Source organism: Lotus japonicus, chromosome 1 (assembly GCF_012489685.1).
Source record: "Lotus japonicus ecotype B-129 chromosome 1, LjGifu_v1.2".
NCBI classification, from domain to species: Eukaryota; Viridiplantae; Streptophyta; class Magnoliopsida; order Fabales; family Fabaceae; genus Lotus; species Lotus japonicus.
In genome coordinates, this window is record NC_080041.1 from 30526849 (window position 1) to 30550066 (window position 23218).

The 23218-nt window shown below is 35.3% G+C and overlaps 3 protein-coding genes across 6 annotated transcripts; all 3 read left to right on the forward strand.

Moving 5' to 3' along the window:
• The first annotated feature begins 5172 nt into the window (after positions 1 to 5172).
• LOC130734367 (probable calcium-binding protein CML44) lies at positions 5173 to 5998 on the forward strand. Its single transcript, XM_057586736.1, has one exon. The coding sequence runs from the start codon at positions 5300 to 5302 to the stop codon at positions 5765 to 5767; it is 468 nt and encodes a 155-aa protein (XP_057442719.1). The 5' UTR covers positions 5173 to 5299; the 3' UTR covers positions 5768 to 5998.
• Positions 5999 to 8193: 2195 nt separating this feature from the next.
• On the forward strand, positions 8194 to 17354 carry LOC130734368 (uncharacterized). Of its 4 annotated transcripts, none has more exons than XR_009017914.1 (6): positions 8199 to 8610; positions 14158 to 14283; positions 14368 to 14609; positions 14682 to 14897; positions 14969 to 15246; positions 15335 to 15381. XR_009017914.1 is itself a non-coding variant. In XM_057586737.1 (5 exons), the coding sequence occupies exons 2-5, from the start codon at positions 11882 to 11884 to the stop codon at positions 13748 to 13750; spliced, it is 1632 nt and encodes a 543-aa protein (XP_057442720.1). In that variant the 5' UTR covers positions 8194 to 8610; positions 10115 to 11881; the 3' UTR covers positions 13751 to 14117. The 4 variants fall into 4 exon arrangements, 2 of the variants coding, with proteins under 2 accessions (XP_057442720.1, XP_057442721.1); XR_009017913.1 differs by lacking the exon at positions 15335 to 15381 and having other exon boundaries at positions 14969 to 15062; positions 15145 to 15246; XM_057586737.1 differs by lacking the exons at positions 14158 to 14283; positions 14368 to 14609; positions 14682 to 14897; positions 14969 to 15246; positions 15335 to 15381 and adding exons at positions 10115 to 12459; positions 12546 to 12848; positions 12922 to 13027; positions 13106 to 14117 and having other exon boundaries at positions 8194 to 8610.
• Positions 17355 to 18506: 1152 nt separating this feature from the next.
• On the forward strand, positions 18507 to 21668 carry LOC130734369 (alcohol dehydrogenase 1-like). The gene is made up of 10 exons (XM_057586739.1): positions 18507 to 18587; positions 18754 to 18890; positions 19652 to 19698; positions 19838 to 20163; positions 20377 to 20459; positions 20549 to 20624; positions 20713 to 20774; positions 20893 to 20988; positions 21101 to 21262; positions 21340 to 21668. Exons 1-10 carry the CDS (start codon positions 18551 to 18553, stop codon positions 21454 to 21456), a joined length of 1143 nt encoding a protein of 380 aa, XP_057442722.1. The 5' UTR covers positions 18507 to 18550; the 3' UTR covers positions 21457 to 21668.
• The last annotated feature ends 1550 nt before the right edge of the window (positions 21669 to 23218 follow it).

A 23218-nucleotide genomic window follows, 5' to 3' on the forward strand; every position in this document is an offset into this window, starting at 1 on the left:
ACTGGAGAAGATGACGTGAAGTTTTTCGTTATTAAAAATAAGAACTATGTTTTTTTTTTGAAACTAACTATGTTCTTATATACGAAGTTTTACTTTTTGAGTTCTTAGCATAAAAAATTAATTTTTTAAAATTTTTTATCTCTCATCCATTTAATTTAAGTATTAAATTAGCATTTAAATTTAAATTAAAATTATATGGAAATAAAAAATATTAATATAATGATATTGTGGGACCGGATGGATAGTGCTAAGAACTAAGAAATAAGAACTCATAGTTGGAGCAAAATTTGCAAATAGTTTCTTAAACACATGCGGCAGTACGGGCACACATGAATAATGCTAAGAACTACTAAGAATTAAAAACTAGCATTGAAAATGCTCTTATAAAAGTCAAAAAATTACTTCACACAGTTTAAGAAAAGAAGTTAAAAAAGTTAAATGTACTCCCTCTTTCCTTTTTATAAGAGCTAAATTAAAATGCATTTTTGTCTTTTTTATAAGAACTAATTGAAAGTTTGTAATGCATTAATTATTTTTTGACAAATTTACCGTCATTTAATTGGATTCCTCTCTCTTTTTCCACTATGCAACACATTAATGATCAATAGAAATTTTAAAAAGTGGGTTGGGACAATTTTGGAAAGTTGATATAACTTTTCCTTGCTTTTACTCATGTCTTTGTATCATTTTCAAACTTTGGTCTATTTCTTAATAAACTTTGATATTTCAAAAAAAAAATTGAGAACAAATTTAATGCTAAAAACTTCTTTAACTACATTTCTTAAGAGATGTGCATTGGTGGTTTGGTTCTTATAAAAAGGAATGGAGAGAGTAATGAATATGTTATAAATTACCAATGTTAGACTTCCAAAATTACTCTTGTCGTATTATGTGTAAGTGACATATGAAACTGTAATTAGTCTTGATGAGTGAGATGAGAGAAAATATAATCAATGAGTTACACTTTTATTTGTGTTCTTCATGTTGTATATCTTCATATTCTTCATGTTTTGCTTTTTCTTCAAACATTCATTACCAGAATCCAACACACTCAACCTCATCTCATTTCCATATTCCCAATCTTCTCCTTTTTTCAATCCTAGTCTACAACATAACCCATAAATCCTCAGGACCCAGAAACCCATTACTAGAAACCACTCAAACATGAATTTCTCTTGTTTCTTAATGAACTGTGTCTCTGAAAACATCAACCCCATAAATGGATGTCGCGTCCACCGCATAAAACCCCTTCTTCCTCAATCAACCATTTTGATTGTATACCTCGAAAGATTCCACTTTTATGGAGTAGATCCTTACAACAGTTCCAGGGCCGTGTACAAATGTTTTGGGGCCTAAGACGAAAATGTTAAAGGGGCTTTTAAATTACAAGAATTTTAAAGAAACTTAGTATACTATATAAAATATGATTTTTATTTTTTTTTATAAATAAAGTAAACTCCAAAGTCTAAAATATATTTTAGAAAAGGATTATTGATTAATAGAAGTACAGAACAATAGAACCTGGAAACGGGTAGAGTCGCAGAGAGCCAGAGATTTTGTTGTTAAGGTGTTGTACACTTGTACTGTTGTTTCATGCGCAAGAGATTTTTTAATTGACTAATTTTTAGGGAAGATGAATTATTCTTATATATTTTGTTTAGATACAGTATGGGTCTTTATTTCTAGTATAGGTATTTTTAATGAACCTAATATATATTAATAATTCAATATTCAATATTCAATATGATTCCCAACATTTCAATTCCTAATTTCTTATGCTATCCGTTTTTCTTTTCGATCTATGCTATCTGTTTCATTCCTTATGGCTTATGTCATCTGTTTAGGTCATTTTTAACAAAAATAAAATATAAAATTTGGCCTTTTTTTCCACGGGCCTTAGGCAGCTGCCTTTTTTGCCTAAGGTCCTACACGACCCTAAACAGTTCTTCCCTTGAACTTGGGTGGTCGAACACCATAGAAAAAATTGGGGAGGAACCCATTTCGAAGGGACTTGTAGAACCCTTAAAGCTTAAAGCTTGAAGCTTTAGAAAACACAACGAAGAAGGGATTTGAGCTAAGATGGGGAATATGGTGGGGCGCAGATCTGTATTGAGCTAATATGGAGAAAATGGTGGGGTGCAGATTTGAAGACATCATAGTCGTGCTCGGTGGTGTTGGGTTCACCTCTGCTGGGAACTAGATGCAAACAAATACTTAAAGGTCGAACTTGATGTGCGACGTGAGGTTGCGCAATGGACACTTCACGGCGGTGGGTTTATTTCTGCATCTTTGCGTGACGGAGGAGAAGACGAGAGGGGTCAGCGACATAATGGAAGGGTGAGGCGACCATGGTGGTCATATAGAGATTGTGGTCATGATACAAGGGCACGACGAGGTCCTGGAGGCTAGCTCGGTGGCTCACTAAGAAGACAAACTTTTCTTTCTAGAAATGTGCCCTTTATCTAAAATCCTAATTTGATGTCAAACTTTTCCCCCTCTCAAGATGACTAAAATGAAAATATTAATAATTTTTTATGCATGATTTAGAACTACAATAAGTTTACAACCTTAATTACTAAACAAAAGAGTATTAATAGGTGTAATCGTGTAAATATGTCATTCGTGCATGTCATTCGTGTATCATGCCTGTTGGTAAATCCGCAAGTGTACGAATCCACTCGGTTTTAATTATCGAACCACAAGGATTGTGAGTGAATGAATTCGGTTCAAGCCTTGAGTATGAAGGTTTGTTTTATTGGAAAAGAGATATGTCCAAGTAGTAATAAGGAAAAAGGAAAATAAAAAGACAATTCAGAAAATAACATGCTTTGGGTTCTTGTTCAACTAGTCAATTCAAGCACATCATTCTAAGCACATAAACTCATGAATCTCTCCTTGATGTTATAGCCTAAGCAACTACCTATCGATGCCTCACACAGATAATTCTTTCAAACCAAAAGATAAGTCCAATTCCTTGTGTACTTAAACATTTGTTTGAAGCATAAAGATTATAAAGTTCAGGCCAACAAACCACAACCCTTCCTTTATTCCTAGTAGCCAAGACAGAAGGGGTAATCCCAAATCGGTTCCCTAATCTATAACAAACTTTCGTTCTGATTATAGAAAAACATAAAGCAAGCATGCATACAAGCTTAGATTGAAATTCAAAAAATGAGATTCAAGGAAAAAAGAAGAACATGTGGGAAAGAACTTAAGATTATAACTCAAATATGAAAAGTCTTACAAGAAAACCAAAGCAATGGAAGAGAGATTGCGTGGCTAAGAACCTGAATTACAAGCTTGGAAGCCTTCTCTCAATCACCTAGATGCTCCTCTACCTCTGAACTTATGTAAAAATGGAATGAATGCCAAAGAAAACAACTAAACACCTATTTATAGGTAAAATGAGCGAGTTTTTTGCCACAAGGGCGCTCAAGCGCCAGCATCAGATGCTGGCAGCCCACCCTTCTGCCTATCAAGCGCCAATCAGGGGCGCCTGAGCGCCCTTGCTCGCCCAAAAGCCGTACCCCTTAAACTTCATTTTAACTCCACTTTAATGCCTTTTTCATGACTCCAAGCCTCTTGACCTTCCCTTTTCTTCTGTTTTCACCTGCTTATTCTCATCAAAGCTCAAGAAAAAATATCAAGAAACTCAAAGGGTTATTAGCACAAAGGCCCCAAAACAAGTTGAAATTACCTAAGACTCTTAAACTAACCTAAAATGCAAAAAGTCCTCATAAAACTATGAAATTACCTAAATGAAGCAAGAACACAAATAAAGATAAAAATGCATGAGAATGCATGAAACACTATATGAGACTCAACAAAAAGACTCAAAACTAACAAAGAAATTACCCTAAAAACAAGACTAAATCCCGGTCATCAATGCCCATATTCCTATACCAATAAAATTTGTCATTTTCAATTTTTTTTATCAAGGTTTTCCATAGTTCTCTTCAAAATTCTGAGATTATATTAAGTGGATATGTCTCACTTAAAAAAAAAAGGATATATCTCTCTCAACAAATCTTTATTTATCTGTACCACTTAAAGAGCTCAGTTATCTTATTTGCGCTAGAGTTGTTGGCATTAGCCATTTTTAATAAGTGAATCTTTGGTAGTACATGGGAACAGCACCGGCCAAATGGCTAATCTCAACGAAATCAGATCACAGTCCAAGTCTCTGATATTTAATTCCTGTGACGCGTGTTCTTCTTGATAAGTCCGCAAGGTGAGCACCACACAAGCACTAATCAAGGATTGGAAATTTGGAATACAATTGTTAGTTTTTTACAGCCCATAGACCAATATATTGAAAGTGACATCAGAGCAACCATCCATACAAAACAGCAGCACCAGTATAGTCAACCAAATACTACTGAAGAAAAATAGAGTTAATAATTTAATAATTTAATCTAATGAAAAACGTTATCTAACAAAACAAGTTCTAACACAACTCATAGATAATTAAGTTTCTTAAACAGTTAAAATAAGAGTTTAATAGATATACACTGACAGTGTAAAATAGTTTTACACAGACATCCAATTGAATTCCGCCAAATCATAAAATATCTTATTCTTTTAATTAAAATTAAAGTCAAATGTAATTATCTCTCCTATGTGGCATGCTTTGATAGGATGACTGTGTAAAACTATTTTACACTGTCAGTGCATATCCATTAAACTCTTAAAGTAATGTTTGATCTATAAGCGGTGCTTATAATAGATTGATTTAATTTGTTAGGAGAGATATACTCAGTTACTCACTTAATGTGATCTCAAAACTTTGAGAAAATTAATCTCATGACTGCTAGTCTTGAGACTTCTTCGGAAACCAGATGAAAAACATGATGAATAATTTCAATCCCCCAAAAATATTAACTTTAGTTCTTTGATCTTTCACGAATAAAATTACTAAATTGGTAATTTTAATCGTATAATTAAATAGCTAAATAACCGATTGAATAACAATTCAATTAATTACTAATGGCCTATAAAAAAAATTAATTACTAATGGAATAAATATCTCATACTAGAATGTTCTAGTCATTATTCGCAGAATGGACAATTCCCTGTGAAACTACCTGCCAATTGCCTCAGAGACAACTTGGATAATTCTAGATTTCTAGTCCTCATCTTGCTCTGAGTCAGAATATATAGATCTTCTTGTACGAAGTTATCCGTACACACGCATTATGTGTGTATATATAAACCATTTTATGTCTTGCATCTTCTGATCAACTGTCACGAATAGTTAACTAACTTCAAAAGAAACCACATTCAAATACCCTTTTGTTTTATGCTCTTAGCCAATATGTGTCTCCTAACACCCAACGACTTGGAACGGATATTTGAGAAGCTGGACATGAATGGTGATGGGTTATTAAGCCTTGAAGAGCTGAATCACCTGCTAGAGAAGACGGGGTTCAAATTCAGCTTAGAGGAGCTTGAGTCTCTTGTGAGAAAGAAGAGCCTCAACCTCAGTGAGTTCTTGTTCTTTTATGACACCATGTTGAAAAGGGATGATGGTGATGATGACAAGATTGATGATGATGAGGTGGAGAGTGACCTTGTGAAGGCTTTCAATGTGTTTGATTTGGATGGTGATGGGTTCATCACAAGTCAAGATCTGGAGTGTGTCTTGAAGAGGCTTGGCATGTGGAGTGGCAAGGATTGCACAACCATGATTTGCTCCTATGATACTAATTTGGATGGTAGGCTTGATTTCCAAGAATTCAAGAACATGATGATGCTTACCACTTCATGATTCGTGTCATTTTGCACACGAGTTTGTGTACAAAATGATCATAATTTTGCAGGTATTGGTCAGCTTGGACCAGGCCTTTCATTTTGTGAGTGTATATTGATGTGTTACTGACAATCAACCCCTGATATGTATATACATGATCAACATCTTCTCTCCTTAAATGTTGTCTCAATTTTAAGTCACACAGCAAAAAGTTTGCTTATGTGACATCCAAGAGTGTGTTTAAGTGAATTACACCCTAGCTAGCTAGTTAGTTAGAAGTTCTAATCCCTAGTTTATTCAAATAAACCTAATTCCTTTAAAAAAAACCTAATTCAATTCCCAAATTACACTAATAACTTAATTCTTCCGCCAAAATTGAAAACAAGAAAAAGGGTTAGAGTTGATTCATCTAGTAAAGCCTTTTTTAACACTTTTCCCCGATTAATTTTTCAAATTTCTCCCTACTATGACAAACCCCAAACCTTGAAACCTATCTCCATGGCTTCTTCATATCGTACTTCAAAGCTAAGGATTAAGCGAGGCATAGGAAGGGGTCAAACTTATTTAACCCTTCTTTCCTTCTTAGATTACCAAACAGTGCATACACCTTGAACTACTTTTTTTTTCTTCTCTCTATTTCCATTTTCAGTCACATTATATATCACACCTATCATGTATCTCTTATCTTAATTTTTATAACTCTGGTGGTCCAATCTTTATTGCTCTTAATATTAACATAAAGCGGAGATATTTAGGGTCTGTTTGGTGCGTTGTATAGTATAAGGACTGATAGTATTATGCCTTATAAAAATTTAATACTATACAATGTTTGGTCGTGCACCGTATCACTTATCTTTCATTTAAATTAATATAAACCTGAATTTCGTAAAATATTAAATTAAGATAGATGTTATAACAATGAGGACAGTGTTAGCGGGAGGTAAGGATAGTGATGGTGATGGTGGTTGAGATGGCTGCGACAATGGTGATGACAGTGATTGAGGGTGGTGGTTGTGGTGATGGGTGTAGAGGTGGCAGCAATGATGCTGAGTGGTGCCAGTGATGGAGGGAGGTGGTTGTGGCAATATTGGTGGTGGTGGGTGGTGGGTGGGGGTGGTAGGTAATGGTGGTGGGGATAACAATGATGGTGGAGGGTGGTGGTAGTGGTGGTGGTGGAGGGCGGTGATGGATGGTGTTGGCGGAAGTTTTGTAGGGCGGTGGTGGTGTTGGAAAGTGGTGATGATGGTGGTGGCGGTGGAAGGAGGTGGTTGTGGCGGTCATGGTGGTGGTTTGTCATGGAAATATGTAGTGATGGTGGCGATGATGATGGCGGTGGAATGTGGTGACGGTGGTGGAAGATGGTGGCGATGGTGATGACAGTGATGGTGGATGGTGGTTGTGGTAGTGGTGTAGGGTGGTGGTGGAAGTGGTTGTGGTGGAGGGCAATGGTGGTGGCGGTTGATTAATTATTTTCATGTAGCTTATACATCACACACTTATTATGTCTTATCCGTCATCTATAGGGTGGATTAAATAATCCATCATTTTAATGTATAAGAGGAGATTGATGTACAAACTTTTTTTTAAAAGAATATATATATATATATATTCAAAAAGGTGAACAAATATTGAGATACATAACCCTGCTCATAGGGATAAAAAATAGACAATATTAGAGAAACAAACTGCCCCAAATCCTAAAATGTTAGCACCAAATAATAAATAAGTCCATAATGTATTGTATAAGCTTATTGTTCACGAAATAACTTTTTAGTCGGTAAGATCAAATGAAAGGGACTAGTATATTACATAGGTATGAAAAAGATGGATCTCTATACATGTGGAGGCCCCCTTTTATAGTGGGTGGATGGATCCTCTAACCCTAACTCCTACGTCTACTGCATAGTCATCTAACTAAAGGGAGCAGACCGCGCGTCTTGACTTTCCCCTTGACCTTGCCGAGATTGCAGCATGTCCAACCGATATGTTAACTCTTGCGTGATTGCGGAAAGATTCCCTACTGCTAAGTTGATTCTTGAGTAATTGCAATAGGATGAGTCTCATGGAGTAACCTGACTAGCCTGATGACAGTGTCTTGTCCACCCGACCCAAGTGAGACGGTCCACTTATACTATCATTTCTAATACGACGTACTAAACAAGCCCTTAAACTCATCCCTTTTGTCACCCGGCCAAGCAATTGCTTATATATGGTTGTGCAAACCTTAACTCTTGAGCTAGCTTTTGGGTTGAGTTAGGTCTCCCTAATTCTAACATGAAGCCTAATGAGTTGCAAAGCTATGCTGGAAAAATGTCACAAGTTAAACTAAGAATACTAGCTAGAAAATATGTATGTGTATATATTGTGAAGAATCGAACAAATAAAAGCATTTGAATTACCAAAAACACGGGTTTTAGCGGCGGTTTTTTAGTGGCGGTTAGTGTAACTTGGTTTACACAGTTAATGTTTTGAACTTGGTTTACAGCGTGTCATATAGCGGCGGCTAATTTTGTGATTAGTGGCGGTTTTAACCACCGCTAAGTTTTAATAAAAAAAATTCTGCAGACACGTGCGTTTGGCACAAATATTGCGCGGTTTTTTTTTTTGCCGCTCTCGAAATTCATTAGCTTAAAATCTTTTTCCCTTAAGTTTGAAAACCCTATCACAACCGCTTCACTCACGTTTCACTATCACAAATATTGCGCGAGTTTTCTCTCATGGAAAACCCTTAGCACTGCTTCCCCATCGTTCCTCTGCTTTGATACGTTCGGAATTTGGTGGCTATTGTGCAAACAGCATCGTTCCTTTGCTTGATCCGTTCGTGGATTTCATCTTCTCTATTCTCGGAACTGGTCTAAGAGGTTTGTTCTCTCTTTTTTCTCAATTGAGTCTCTCTATTCTCTTTTTTTCTCATTAGAACAAGGGTTTGTATGTTAGGGTTTTCATTGGTCTCACTAGTTGTTTTCTACCTTTGAACAGATTAAGGGTTTCTACTTCTAAATTACTTGTTTATACTTCTGATTGCCTTAGTTCTTTGAACTGGTTTTTGTATTGGGGCTTCTACCTTTGCTTTGCATTATTTTTAAATTGCTAGATAGCAGTTGCTGCAACTTAAACTAATGCTGATGGGTTTGAGATTTTACTGTATGGTGGGTAGAGGGATGCATGATGTAGTCCTTCTAGCGTGAGGCCATGTGGATATGAGGGTATCTGTTCTGTTTTTTTAAGCCTTCGTGTTGCCTGCAGGGAAGGTTGGATGTTGTTTTTTGTGTTTTAGTGCGGGCTGTGTGTGTGTTTTTGTACGGCCTCTATTTGTACAGTAGCATATGCAGAGGCATAAAGTAGTGTCTTTAGCTCCTTCTCCCTTTTGTTTTTTTCTTTGCTGTGTAAACAACTTTTCAACATCAAAATCATATCAAGCTATAAAAGAAATTAATAAGTAGCACACTAAGTTTCTACAAGCACTTGTCAAGAATAACATGGGAGAAAATCAGGATTCAAAGAAAATGTAACGATTCAGAAAGTTGCTTGAAATTTGCTATTCCTTGTATGATGGTATGCTGGGTGATGGGGAAGGTTATATTGCTCTTTGCCAACAATAGGAGACATTCAGATGTCTATCCAAAGGAGCCAAAGTTTGGTAAATATTTAATTTGATCAATGTAACCCATGAGACATTCTGATGCCTATCCAAAGGAGCCAAAGTAGTCATAGTTTGTACCCATTCGACCCCAAATGCTTCTACCCTTGCCAAGTGAACAAAGAAATTAATGCAGCAACCTCTTTAAGATAACAGTTCAAGCAAATTATTTAGCTTGTCCCATACATTTACTTGAGTTCCGTGTGTCACTGGGATATAAGTGCATACATTGATTTTTTTTCTGCATACTACTATATATTAGATTCTTCAAATCATGTTTCCTTTGGTTTCTTTAAATTAAATTTATTATTCAAACTAATAGAGTAGTAGAATATAAAACCTAACTACTAGTCCGTACAAATTGATTTATCGTAAGAAGCAGAGTATTGATTTGTTTCACTTTCTTGCTTTGTAGGTATACATTTGAGCTCCAACACCTTAATTATAAGTATTGTCTTCTCTTTTAATATTAAACATATTTTCTTGAATTTGTTGCTGACTGGTCTAGTGTTTAATGGCATGGCTTGTTAATCAAATGCATAGTATAGAACCTGAAATAGCATGTATATTTATACTTGTTTGGAAACTCTAACAAAACTATTATATTATATTTAAATATTGTTGACTGCACACTTAACTTTCTTTTCCTTTTCCTATCTTACCAAGGTATCATGTTTGTAATTTATGAGTATGATTATATTAATTTTTTTATTTGATCATGACAGACTTCAAAGAAGTCAATCATGGATAAATCTTGGATTAAAAAGCCACGGAATACACTTGAATATCTTGCAGTACTAAATAGTTTTCTTGATTTTGCATTTGAACATAATTCTGGTTCAAATACAATAATATGTCCTTATGACAAGTGTGGTTTTAAGAAGTGGCACACTAGAGATGAGGTGCTTGACCACTTGTTATGCAAACCATTCCCTAATGGTTACACATTTTGGCATCGTCATGGGGAGACAAGACAAAGAGAATTTGTTCTTAGAACACCTTCAATAGAAGAGAGCACTCGTAATGAAGATCCAATTCAGAGGATGATAAGTGATGCTTTTGGGTTCTCTAACCACATGAATGAAGAACCTTATGTGGCAAATGAAGCATGTGGTGGAGATGAAAATACCATTCCAGAGTTGAATCAAGGAATGCAAGGCGAGGCTAAAGAATTTTATGAGCTACTTATAGATGGAGAGAAAGTTCTGTATGATGGATGTACAAAATACACAAAACTGTCCTTTTTAATTAAGTTGTACCACATCAAGAGTCTTTGTGGAGTCAGTAACAAAGCTATGGATATGATTCTTGCATTGTTGCACGATGCTTTTGAACAAGCAAATATACCCTCCTCAGGTTATCAAGCGAGAAAAATTGTTGACAAGTTATGCCTTAATTACACAAAGATACATGCATGTCCCAATGATTGCATGTTGTATTGGGGGGAGGATGAAGATAAAGAAAAATGTAAAGTATGCAACACATCAAGATGGAAGATTCCCAAAAAAATGGAAGCGTTGGTGTATATTTTCTTCTTAAGAGGAGGAAACAACCTGCAAAAATTCTACGTTATTTTCCTTTGATCCCTAGGTTGAAAAGATTATTCATGTCTTCAAAGACGGCTGAAAGCATGATTTGGCATGCTAAGGAAAATAACAATGATGGTATGATGAGGCATCCGAGAGACTCTGAGGCTTGGAAGCAGTTTGACTTGTCACATCCTGAATTTGCTAGAGACCCTCGGAATGTACGTCTTGGCTTAGCAAGTGATGGATTCAATCCTTTTGGGTCAATGAGCAATAGTTATAGCATTTGGTCAGTAGTACTTATTCCTTACAACACTCCACCATGGACTTGCATGAAGTCAACAAATTTCATTCTCTCAAGTATTAGTCCCGGGAAGCGACAAATTGGAAATGATATTGATATTCATTTGCAACCACTTATCTTAGAGTTGAAAGAATTGTGGGAAAAGGGAGTGGAGACATATGATGCTTCAAAAAATGAAATATTCATGATGCAGGCTTGCCTTTTATGGACCATAAGTGATTTCCCTGGCCTTGGGGTTTTATCAGGATGGAACACTTACACAGGGCTAGCTTGTCCTGTTTGTAACTTTGATTCAGCTCCTCTTCGTCTTCCATATAGCAAGAAGTCGTGTTTTATGGGGCATCGTAGATTTCTGCCTACAGGACATCAGTTTCGGCAAAATCAGAATCGATTTGATGGAAGTGTTGAGGATAGAGATCCACCAAAACCATTAACTGGATCAGACATTCTAAATCAAGTTAAAGATATAAATGTCACATTTGGTAAAGAACCTGAACCTGAACCTGAACCTGGGTCATCTAGAAAAAAAAGACCTCGTAAGAAGAAAAAAGTTGATGGGAATCAAACACAACAGTGGAAAAAGAAGAGCATATTTTTTCAACTTCCATATTGGGAGTTTAACTATATGCGTCATAATCTTGATGTGATGCATATTGAAAAGAATGTGTGGTGATAACATCATTTTTACTTTGTTGAATGATAAAGACAAACGAAAAGATCACGTGGAGGCCAGAAAAGACTTGCAAGCAATGGGCATAAGGAGAGACCTTTGGCCATTAGAGGATGGTAAAAAGTGTCCAGCGGCTTTGTTTACAATGACAAAGGAGGAGATAAATCTCATGCTCAATATTTTGAAGGATGTGAAAGTACCAGATGGATATTCAAGTAACATTTCAAGGTGCATTGACACTCAACAAAATAAGATTTATGGACTGAAAAGTCATGATTCTCACATTCTAATGGAGCATCTACTGCCTTTATCAATAAGGAGTGTGTTACATGTCCAAGTTTCTACAATATTAATTGATGTTTGCTCATTTTTCAAGTCATTATGTGCCAAGGTATTGGATCCTAAAGATTTGGACAGGCTAAATGAAAGAACCAAACTTACATTATGTCATATGGAAATGTTGTTCCCTCCTTCCTTCTTCACTGTTATGGTTCACCTTATGATTCACTTAGTCGATGAAGCCAAACTTGGAGGACCTGTGCACTATCGTTGGATGTATCCTATAGAGAGGTATACTTCATAATAGTTTTTTTTTTCATACATCCATTACATGCTTACTTGCATGTTAAATTTAATACCATTTGTTTTCATGATAGGTTTTTAGGAAAGTTGAAGTCTTTTGTGCATAATAGAGCAGAACCCGAAGGCTCGATCGCTGAAGGTTGGAGATCTGAAGAGATGTTGACCTTTTGCTCAAGATACCTCGAAAATGAGATTGAGACCAGATTTAATCGAGTAGGGCGCGTGGATGATGAACCCCTTCCATCTGTTTCAACTTTGTTTCCTTGTATAGGCAAATCAGTTGGAGGTGCAACCAATGTCAACTTAACATCTATAGAAAAACTACAGGCACATCGGCATGTGTTGATTAACTGTGAAGAGGCCCAACGCTTTATTGAGTAAGTATGATTTACATCATATCTTTTCACATTCAATAATTGATCCATTCACTAACAATCATAGTTTATATAGGGAATTTAGATTGATAACAAAGAGAAGATTAAGGGATCGTACGAGGTCATCAAGTGAGATAGAAAAGGCGGTTCATCAAGGCATTGTTGATTGGTTTTACAATCGTGTAAGTTGTCATAGTATAATTTGCACGACATGCATTATGCTTTAGCAAGTAATTCGCTGATACATTTTTATTTAACAGATCACGTGTGATTCCCAAGAATCACACTCTAATGATCTTCGTGCACTTTCTCGAGGCCCACTTCAACAAGCAAGGAGGTTTAATGCATATAATGTAAACGGATACAAGTTTCGAACCTTGCAACGAGAGGAGATGTTGAAAACACAAAATAGTGGTGTGTTTTGTAGCCTTGGAACTAAAAGTTATGCAAGTTCTAGCGATAATAGGCCAAGAGAAGGTTTGGTTCCTTACTATGGAAAAATAGTTGACATTATAGAACTAAACTATTATGGTCGATTTGTGGTGACTCTATTCAAATGTCAATGGGCCAATACTACAAACTACAGACATGTGAAAAAAGATGCATTGGGTTTCACCTCAATTAACTTTTCTGATTTGATTCATACTGGTGAACGGGAAGATGATGAGCCGTATATTGAGGCTTCTCAAGCTCAATTGATTTATTTCGTGGAGGAAAAAACAGACAAAGGATGGTGTATCCCAGTACACATAAAACCAAGAGACTTTTATGATATGGGGGAAGATGCTGAGGAGGTCATATATGAAAGTGAATCTTTTCAACAACAAGACTTAGCCATGGGTTGGCCAGAGGACAATATGGATGTACACTTGTCAAGGCCTGGATTGGATGTTGAATTTGACTAATTGTAATTGATTTTAAAGACATGGTTTTGAAGGCGAAGGTGTAGCCATGTTAGATAGGAAAGACTATTGTCATCACTTTAGTATAAATCTTCTCTTCTTTTTTGGCTTTTGTAGTAGTAGTTTCAATGTTTGAAATTAGCTTAATGAGATCATTTTGTAATACTTCTTATTCTTGTACTTGGTTGAAGCACCCGTTGTGTTTCCTTTAATGAATTTTTATGCATGTCCAAAAAAATTGTAATATTGTAATTACTGTAAAAAATTTAAGTTAGTTAGATTCCTTTCTTATTTTTATAAGTTAAATGTTTTGCATTCTTTGCTTTACCTTAGTTGCATTTTTTAAAAAAATTTATTAGCTCTTAGTTGCATTTTCTTAATCCCTGTATTGTTCTTAATAATGAATGAAGGAATGGCATCAAGCAATGATGAACATGATTTGTCCGATATACCTGACTTGGACACAGACCATGGAAATGATGTCCAAAATAGTGGACGACGCACTAGCAACCGGTCGTGGAGAGTTGATGTGATAGGTATGATATTTTCAATTTAGTAATGCTTGTGAAATTAGTCATAAACTAATTATTTTTGGGTGTGAATTTGTATATTTGTATCAGATTCACAAGGGAATATTAAAGAAAAGGAACTTAAAGTAACACAAGTTTCGAAGCTCCCTGCGGGTGAAAAGGTAATAATTCCTTTTGAAGGAGTTGTACCAATGGGAACAGATGCTGATGGCTTATTGGGAGGATTTCTTGGTGTGTTTGCAAGGGACTTTAGAGCCTTTCCCATACGCTATGATAATTGGCAGGCTCTTTCAAAGATTAAGAAAGATAATGCATGGGATGAAACTATAAAGGTATAAATGTGAAGTGCTTTTTTGTATCATGAAATTCATTGTTCTTATAACTAAAATTTAATGTTTTTGAAGGAAATTTTTTATTGGGATGAACAATTTGAAGATGCTGCACGTTCTTACATCATGAAGGACATTGGGAAGAAGTGGAAGGATTTTAGACTTAGATTGTATGATACATACTATCACAAGGAAAAGAGTTTTGAAGAGAATATCGCAAACCCTCCACTAGGAATTCCTAAAGATGATTGGGCTGAGTTCCTTACTTACCGAAATAAACGGAAGACTAAGGTACTATTTTGAAATATAGTGTTTTAGTTTGAAATCATAGTGAGTCTAATTATTTGTTTTCACATTTACAGGAAATCTGTGAAAAAAAATGCAAAGAATAGAAGCAAGCTCACTGTTAATCACACTGGTGGATCAAAGAAACTTAAGAGGAGAAAATATGAAATGGTTACGATGAAATAATTGAATTACCTATGCTTTTTGTTTTGTTTTATTTTGATACTTACAGCTACCGTGTGTTTTGTAATAGGAGGCAAAGACTAAGAAGGAAATTAGTAGGGGAGCTCTATATGTTGAAACACATAAGAAGCATGATGGGACATTTATTAATGAAGAAGCACAAGCTATATGTGTATGTGTTTTTCTTGGATGAAATTAAATCATTGAACTTGTACCTTTTATATTTAACTAATTTTTACTATCATTGTAAATTTTTTCAGGAAAAGATTTCTTACATAGAAAGTCAAGGCACTACCTCATCTAAGCCGTCAAAAAATGATTCTCTTGGACAAGTCTTAGGAGTAGAGCGTCATGGGAGAGTTCAGGGCATGTCTTTTGGTGTGTGTCCTTCCCAAGTTTTTGGCTCTAGATTTGAAAGATTTTGTGGCACTACTCCCTCCTCATCTACTGCTGGTGCCACCGAGTTGCAGTTGCAATTTGAGGTTGAAAAATTACAATCAAAAGCGGCATCAGATTCACAATTGATGAAAGAAATGACAAACACAATTGCTCTTCTTTGTCAGAAGATAGATGTGCCTGTGCCTCCTAAATTTTCCTTAGTTGCAAGTGAAGTAAGTTTTATGATTCACACATTCACTCATTAAACGTCTAATCTAATTTCCAAGTTTTGTGGAATTCACATGTTGCTAGCCTGTTTATAGTGTGCATGAATTTTATTTTTAGTTGACCTTCATATGTTGGGGATCCCTCACTGTTATGATACACTTACATGTTGAGAAATGATGTCTGTGGGACTGTTATGTGTGTCCTAATATGTCTTCAAATTTTAGTGGTTCCCAAATTGTCTGAAATTCTGATTTGCAAGGGCTGGTATTGTGATTCATGTATATGGTATGCTTAGATGGTAGGTCTTCAAATTTCAGTGGTTCCCTCACTGTAGATGATTTGCAAGGGCTGGTATTATAGTGTGCATGAATTTTCTACTGCTAGATGCATGCAGTTATGATTCTAATTAATGAATGGCTCCCCTAGAAACATTAGTCTGATGTGGGTATTGTGGTGGTTTGGGGGATTATCACGATTGGTGGTGATTTATCTTGTGAGCTAGTTGTTGGTCGTGTGGGTATTAGGACCTTAGGACTTTGTTAAATGCACTCTGTCTTCAATCTGTCAGCTGCTGGATTTTGGGTGTGGGCTGAGGACTTTTGCCCTGTATCTCCTAATAGGCTGGTGCGCTCTAATTCAATTTCTGCACTCTGTCTTTAGTCCATCAATGTTGTCTTAAAGCCATCTTGTTGTGTCACTTGTTTCTCAATTGACTTTTAGTAATAATGGGTACAGTTGGTAGTTGCTGAGACATGTTTTTTGCTGGATTTGAAGGTGGGGGATTGCTTTTGTTGTTTTGTGGTTTTTGGTCTTGGTTGTTGGAAGATTATGGTATGTCTGTTAGATATGAAAAAATCAGCTAGTCATCTCTCTTAGCACAACCACGATTTGTGTGCTGTGTAGATATGTAGTAGGTCGGTTTAGCAAGCATTTAAGATTCAATGTAATATTCTTAGTGTTTTCATTGGAAAAGGGTGGAGGGTTGGACTAGAATTTTGCCTAAGTTTCCTATCTGTAGCATTGCAGTAGCCTAGCTTATGCCTGTTATGTCTTTCTTTTCTTATCTCTTTGGCAATCTCTCTCACTTGTAAAGGGTTGAAGACTTGAAGTACCCCTCAAATGTATATTTCAAATACATTCTTTTGCTTACCAAAAAAAAAATGGCAATAGCTAGTACTTGTAGGAATTGTTGTACTCCTTCTTGTCTCTACTTTTTACTAATGTACAGATTTCTTGTGTATGGATGCTATCTAATATACATGTTCTTTGGTTTTTTAAAAAAATATTGTTAATGAATAATTTGCACTATAGTTTAGTATCTTATTTGTTTTTTTTTTTTGCAGCCAACTGTGGAAGATACTGCTGCCCAAGCTTCCAATCAAGAAGATGCCAATCAATCAGAAAACGTATGAAGCAAATCAACAAAATAATGTTGGATGTTGATATGAATATTTTACTAGGAAGCACTCGTGTCACTCAATGAAACTTGACCTTGTCCTCACCTTTATGAGAAGACTTTTGATATTGCATTTCTAATTAGTATTTTGTTGCCTAGATGTGGACCTTTCTAGTGTTGCACTTTTTTATATTAACTTTTTTTTTTTGTAGTGAACTTATGTTATGTAAAAAGTATTGCAAAACTCTTTACTTTATCTAATGTTACTTTATTTTATTATCATTATATAATATATGATGCTTATAATTATAGGGATTAAAAAAGACTATTATGGCTAAAAGATAAATTAAAATAGAATAAAAAAATGGAGCGCAGATAAAACAGGGCAAAAAAACAGCAGTATTTTTAGTGGCGGTTAAAACTGCCACTAAAAGTGGAAGGATAATTGAGTGAGATTTAGCGGCGGTTAACACCGCCACTATATTCTAGAAAGCTGAAAATTAAAGGTGTGCTTTACGTCTGAAGAAACCGACGTTAAAATTAGCGGCGGTTATTCCGGCGGTTCTCATAAAACCGCCGCTAACTATTTGCGTCGACAATTTCTACGGCAGTTTTGCAACAGACGCAAAGCACTTTTAGCGGCAATAACAATCGCCGCTAAACACTAAAATAACCGCCGCTAAAAGCCGTGTTTTTTGTATTTGCTAAAACCAGTTAAACAACACCTAGAAAACCATACAAGGATACTTAGACTACTCTGCTAAAAAACTATAGACCATGGGCACCCAAAAATTCTAATTGATCGAAGACACCACTTAATTAAAGGTGTGTTGTTTAGCAACACTAGGATACCATTACCATCTAATTAAGGATATATACGTCAAGAACACCTAAGGTAGATTGTAGCATGTAGTGTAACCATGATTTCAGATAAGTTTTTTTATAATTTTAAGAGAACTTTATACCGTGAGGTGTTTCCAAAAATGATCATTAATTGATATGACAATCGTTTTCAAGTTTTCTAAAGAAAAGACAATCTTACTGCTATATAAACTCATATCTAAATTCTGATGTAAGGTCCTCAAATTCTGGCACCTTGTTACTATTTGACATAACTGAGTTCTCCAAAAAATAAACTCATCCATTTTGATAACTTGCTGAGTCAACTTTTGTTCGCCTTAGGTGCATGCCAATGCTTATTACCTTCAATTGCGATTTTCTCATACATACATCCAAACCTTTTTCCAGTAGAAAAAAAATGTTGATGCACTAGTGTATATTCAATTGATTTTCCGTCACATCAGTAAATATATTTTGATTAATTAAAATTAAAATGAATAATGTAGCTTATTATATGTGACATAGTATAATTGAGTGTCTGTGAGAGTGCAAAGAAATAGCAAAGCTTTTCCACTATAAATAGTGTCCCCAAAGGTTTCACTCATCACTCACTTGATCATCATATACTCTCACAATGTGTAGCACAGCCGGCAAAGTCATCAAGTGCAGAGGTGAGTGAATGCATGAATATTCTCCATCATTAATCATTTTCTTAAATATTTTCTTTTAAATTCTCTTGTAGAACATTTACATAATATATTATTATCAGATTAATTAATTAATTTGATGTTCATAATTTTATGGAATTTTAACTTATAAAACTACAAATGAATGCAGCTGCGGTGGCATGGGAGGCAGGGAAGCCACTAGTGATAGAAACCATAGAGGTTGCGCCGCCGCAGAGAGGTGAAGTGCGTCTCAAGATACTCTTCAACTCTCTTTGCCGTACAGATGTTTACTGGTGGGATGCAAAGGTATATAATTAACTGCTTTAATTTGATTAATTACTTGCTTTTGTTTTTCAAAATATATAATCTAACAAAAAATTACATTATTTTGCAGATTAAGTATATATATATATATATATATATATATATATCTTATTTTTATATTTTACTTGCTGAAGGACCTTGTTTAAAAGGCTTAACCCAAATGTAAATTAATTTATTAATTTCCAACTTTGATCTCAGCTAGAGCATGTTTGCTTTAGTTTTAAAAATCACATAATCATACTTCGAGTTAAATATGTTTTTAATCCGTAAAATATCATAAATATTGATTTTGATCCTTTAAAAAAGATTCTTTAAAATAAATTTTCAATTTTTTGAACTACACATGTTTGCGTTGTTGACTTATAAAAAATACCACATGTTTGAGTTGTTGGAGGGACTACAATCAAAATCAACAGAAGAAGTAGACCTTTAGAATCACTTTTTCTTTAGGTATTAGTTATTTCAAGGACACAAGCATGCGTATATATTTCAAAAGTTGACGATGTATTTAAAAAAAATTATAGGGGTGAAAAATTAATAACTTAGGATTTTTTAGGGACTAAACATATTTAACCCTTATATTTATGTATGCTTGAAAAATCTGCGATTCTTCATATAAAATGAAATCAGCGATTTTTCTTACATACAATGAATTTTTAAGAGTGTTCAAACATCACTTAATTCTATAATGCAAATATTATTTTATAAATAACTAAGGAGATGTGATTTTTTTTCCATTTCAGGGCCAGACTCCCTTGTTTCCTCGCATCTTAGGCCATGAAGCTGCAGGGTATGTGACATTCTAATTAATTAAACAACTCAACATTTCATAATTGTACAAAATAATTCATCGTTAAAACTTATTAATTGTTGATTGTTTATAAGTTTATCTATGGTAATGATGTTGCTACTGAATTATTAATCATTAGGATTGTGGAGAGCGTAGGCGAAGGTGTGACTCATGTGAAACCCGGTGACAGTGCCCTGCCAGTGTTCACAGGAGAGTGTGGGGAATGCTCACATTGCAAGTCAAGTGGGAGCAACATGTGTGAGCTTCTCAGGATCAACACTGACAGAGGAGTTATGCTTAGTGATGGCAAAACCAGATTTTCCAAAAATGGACAACCCATTTACCACTTTGTCGGAACCTCCACATTCAGTGAGTACACCGTTGTCCATGCCGGATGTGTCGCGAAGATCAGCCCTGCTGCCCCGCTCGACAAAGTTTGCGTTGTCAGTTGCGGATACTGCACAGGTAATTTGTGCATGTTTGGAAAATTACTCTAAAGTTTGATTCTCAAGTCAAAATTAATTATGTGCATAAACTTATGTGAGTAGCTTCTGCGATTCAGAATTAATTCCAATGAAAATGAATCATATCCAAAATGTTGGTAAAATGTTGAAAATGATCAAGGATTTGTAAAAGAAAATCACACATCAATAATTTTGTTCATATCTATGAATGTAGGTTTTGGGGCTACTGTGAATGTTGCAAAACCAGAGCCAAATTCTACTGTTGCTGTCTTTGGATTAGGAGCTGTTGGTCTTGCTGTATGTTATCCAACTATGCTTAAATTTTTAATAAAATACTTATAATTAATTACAATTGTACTTACTTGTAGTATATATATGAATTTTAGGCTGCTGAAGGGGCAAGGCTTTCTGGTGCATCTAGAATCATTGGGGTTGATTTAGTTCCTGGTCGATTTGAACAAGGTTGGTATCATTGTTCTTCAGATTTTAAAGTTCCAATTGCTAATGTTGTTGTTGTACTGAGGAGAATCTCCAATTTGTTCTTGGTCAGCTAAGAAATTTGGGGTCACTGACTTTGTGAACCCGAAAGATCATGACAAACCTGTTCAACAGGTTAGTTCATACTTAGAAGATAGTCTTATCAAGTTTAATGTTCATTGTTCCAAAAATAGTTTAATTTTCATTAATGTTTCTATCATATATTCATATGTGAAATTGAATTGGTGGAAAGGTCATTGTTGAGATGACTAATGGAGGAGTGGATCGTGCTATTGAATGTACTGGAAACATCCAAGCTACAATTTCAGCATTTGAATGTCTTCATGATGTATTTTCCTAAACCCTCATTGCTGCTTTTCTATTGTTAGATTAGATCAATGTATACATTCTTTCATATAGTTAAATTTGATGTATTTACTTCAAATGCTTCTTATTATCAGGGTTGGGGTGTTGCCGTGATTGTTGGTGTGCCAACAAAGGATGCTGAATTCAAAACTCATCCTATAAACTTCATGGAAGGGAGAACTCTTAAGGGCACATTCTATGGCAATTTCAAAACCCGCTCTGATATTCCTTCTGTTGTGGAGAAGTACATGAACAAGGTAAATGTGTGGAAAACTCTCCTGTTTAATTTCATTTGGTGGTGCATTATGTGACACTCTGTTAATATATAATGCAGGAGCTGGAACTGGAGAAATTCATCACTCACTCTGTGCCATTCTCAGAGATCAACAAAGCATTTGAATACATGCTGAAAGGGGAAGGCATAAGGTGCCTCATCCGCATGAAAGAGTAAATCAATAATAATAATTATGATAATAATAATGTTCTCTGCTTTGAGAACAGTATTTGTATCTAAGGAAGCAATGAATAAATTTGGCATGTAATGTGGTTGTTGGGTTTGTGATGTACAAGTGTTAAGAAGTAAAGGGGTGACCTGTGACTCATTAATTACTTACACATTATGTCTTTTGCGACTTATAATATAAGTGTTGTTCAGTTTTTCTTCTAACTGTTGTTGTTTTCTAATTTCAGCAATTCACACATTATATTATATAGGGTTAAATATGTTTTGGATCTCTAAACTATAGTAAATTATTGGACTTGATCCTTCAATAAAATTTTCAACGAAATAGTCAGGTTCTCATTTGTAAATAAAAAAAAAGTGTCATCTAGCTCCCTCCATAAACAGCTATGGCAAACAACCCCTAAGAAAAGAGAGATTTGCTTTGCAAACAATCCGTGATAACAACTTGATATGGCAAATAATTTGATTCGGATGAATTTGATCCAATAGTGTTAATCCAACTCTAACGGGGAAGTTAATTACAGAATCAGTAAAGAAATGAGTGTAAGGAATTAATAATAAATAACTCCTAACATGAGATTTTAGAATTAGTTCTTGTTTGCTTCCAACTTCCTGTGATTAGGTAATGAAATATCTTTATGGCATTTCATACCTATTTTCACTGATCACCTTAAGATGACAGTTGGCTCTTAAGATAGTGCACTTAGCAACAGAGGGTATGGTTGACAAAATAGTAATTAGGATAACATATATAATAAGCGGAGGAGATGATCTATCATTGTAATCTTGAGGTCTTCTAATTCTTACTTATTGCTCTCAACTATCTTGTTTGCATGCTCACAAGTCACAACCTTCTCAACAACCTTAATATTGATTTACCTAAACTATGAATCAAACCCTAGGTTTAGTGTTCACCTGGTCCTTTGAGTTCGATAATTGAGACTTACAATCTTATATTACTTGAACGATAAAGTGCACTTACTCTCATTAAGCATGTGTTATTTAATGTAAAACTAGGCATTTAAAACCTTATTTAACTCTTGGAAGGGGACTTGTCGTATAATATCCTAATGCTCTTGAGTGCCTTGTATTTATTGGATCAAAACACTAACACTTTTCACACTACTTCTGGCCCGATTGCTCCTACCTTCTTTGATGTGTCAGCTATCACGGGGCTTTGGCCAACAGGTTCTATTCTACATTCAACCAGTTTCATACCATCAATCGATGATGTCCTCACCGTCCCACGACCGATTGCCAAATTGAGAACGTTTATGTCACTTCACCACATCACATCAAGTAAATATGAACTAACAATCAAGACAGTGACACAGAACTCAGGAATGTAATAAGCACTCATGATTGACTCTGATCTTGAATCATGTGAGCCAACGTCTATAAAGGCAAAGCTTGAAGAAAATTCAAAGTACAAACTCATACTCCATAACTCACTTCCCTTCTTTAACCCATATTCTAACTTGAACGTCGAAGTGTTTTCACATGTACCCCTCCCAAGCGCTTAAGACGATGAAGCACGTCGATTCCACCTCCATCGAAACTTGGACAACCGCAAATGACGCCGTTCATCTTTAATCAATCAACACTCATCTGAGTGATTTGGTCGGATTCGTCCGATCAATTTTGTTTGAAACTTGTTTATTCTTCTAGTCTTGTTCATGTGAACACCCCTCCTACCTTGAGACACTAATCTCGACCAAACAAAATTCATTTTACCATACTTTGTTTTGAA

Coding starts and splice junctions, on each gene's coding strand:
- LOC130734367 (XM_057586736.1), top strand. CDS start 5,300: ATGCTCTTAGCCAATATGTGTCTCCTAACACCCAACGACTTGGAACGG.
- LOC130734368 (XM_057586737.1), top strand. CDS start 11,882: ATGTGTGGTGATAACATCATTTTTACTTTGTTGAATGATAAAGACAAA. Junction 12,460..12,545: donor TGGATGTATCCTATAGAGAG/GTATACTTCATA, acceptor TTTTCATGATAG/GTTTTTAGGAAAGTTGAAGT. Junction 12,849..12,921: donor GAGGCCCAACGCTTTATTGA/GTAAGTATGATT, acceptor TAGTTTATATAG/GGAATTTAGATTGATAACAA.
- LOC130734369 (XM_057586739.1), top strand. CDS start 18,551: ATGTGTAGCACAGCCGGCAAAGTCATCAAGTGCAGAG. Junction 18,891..19,651: donor TTTACTGGTGGGATGCAAAG/GTATATAATTAA, acceptor TTTCCATTTCAG/GGCCAGACTCCCTTGTTTCC. Junction 21,263..21,339: donor TGGAGAAGTACATGAACAAG/GTAAATGTGTGG, acceptor TATATAATGCAG/GAGCTGGAACTGGAGAAATT.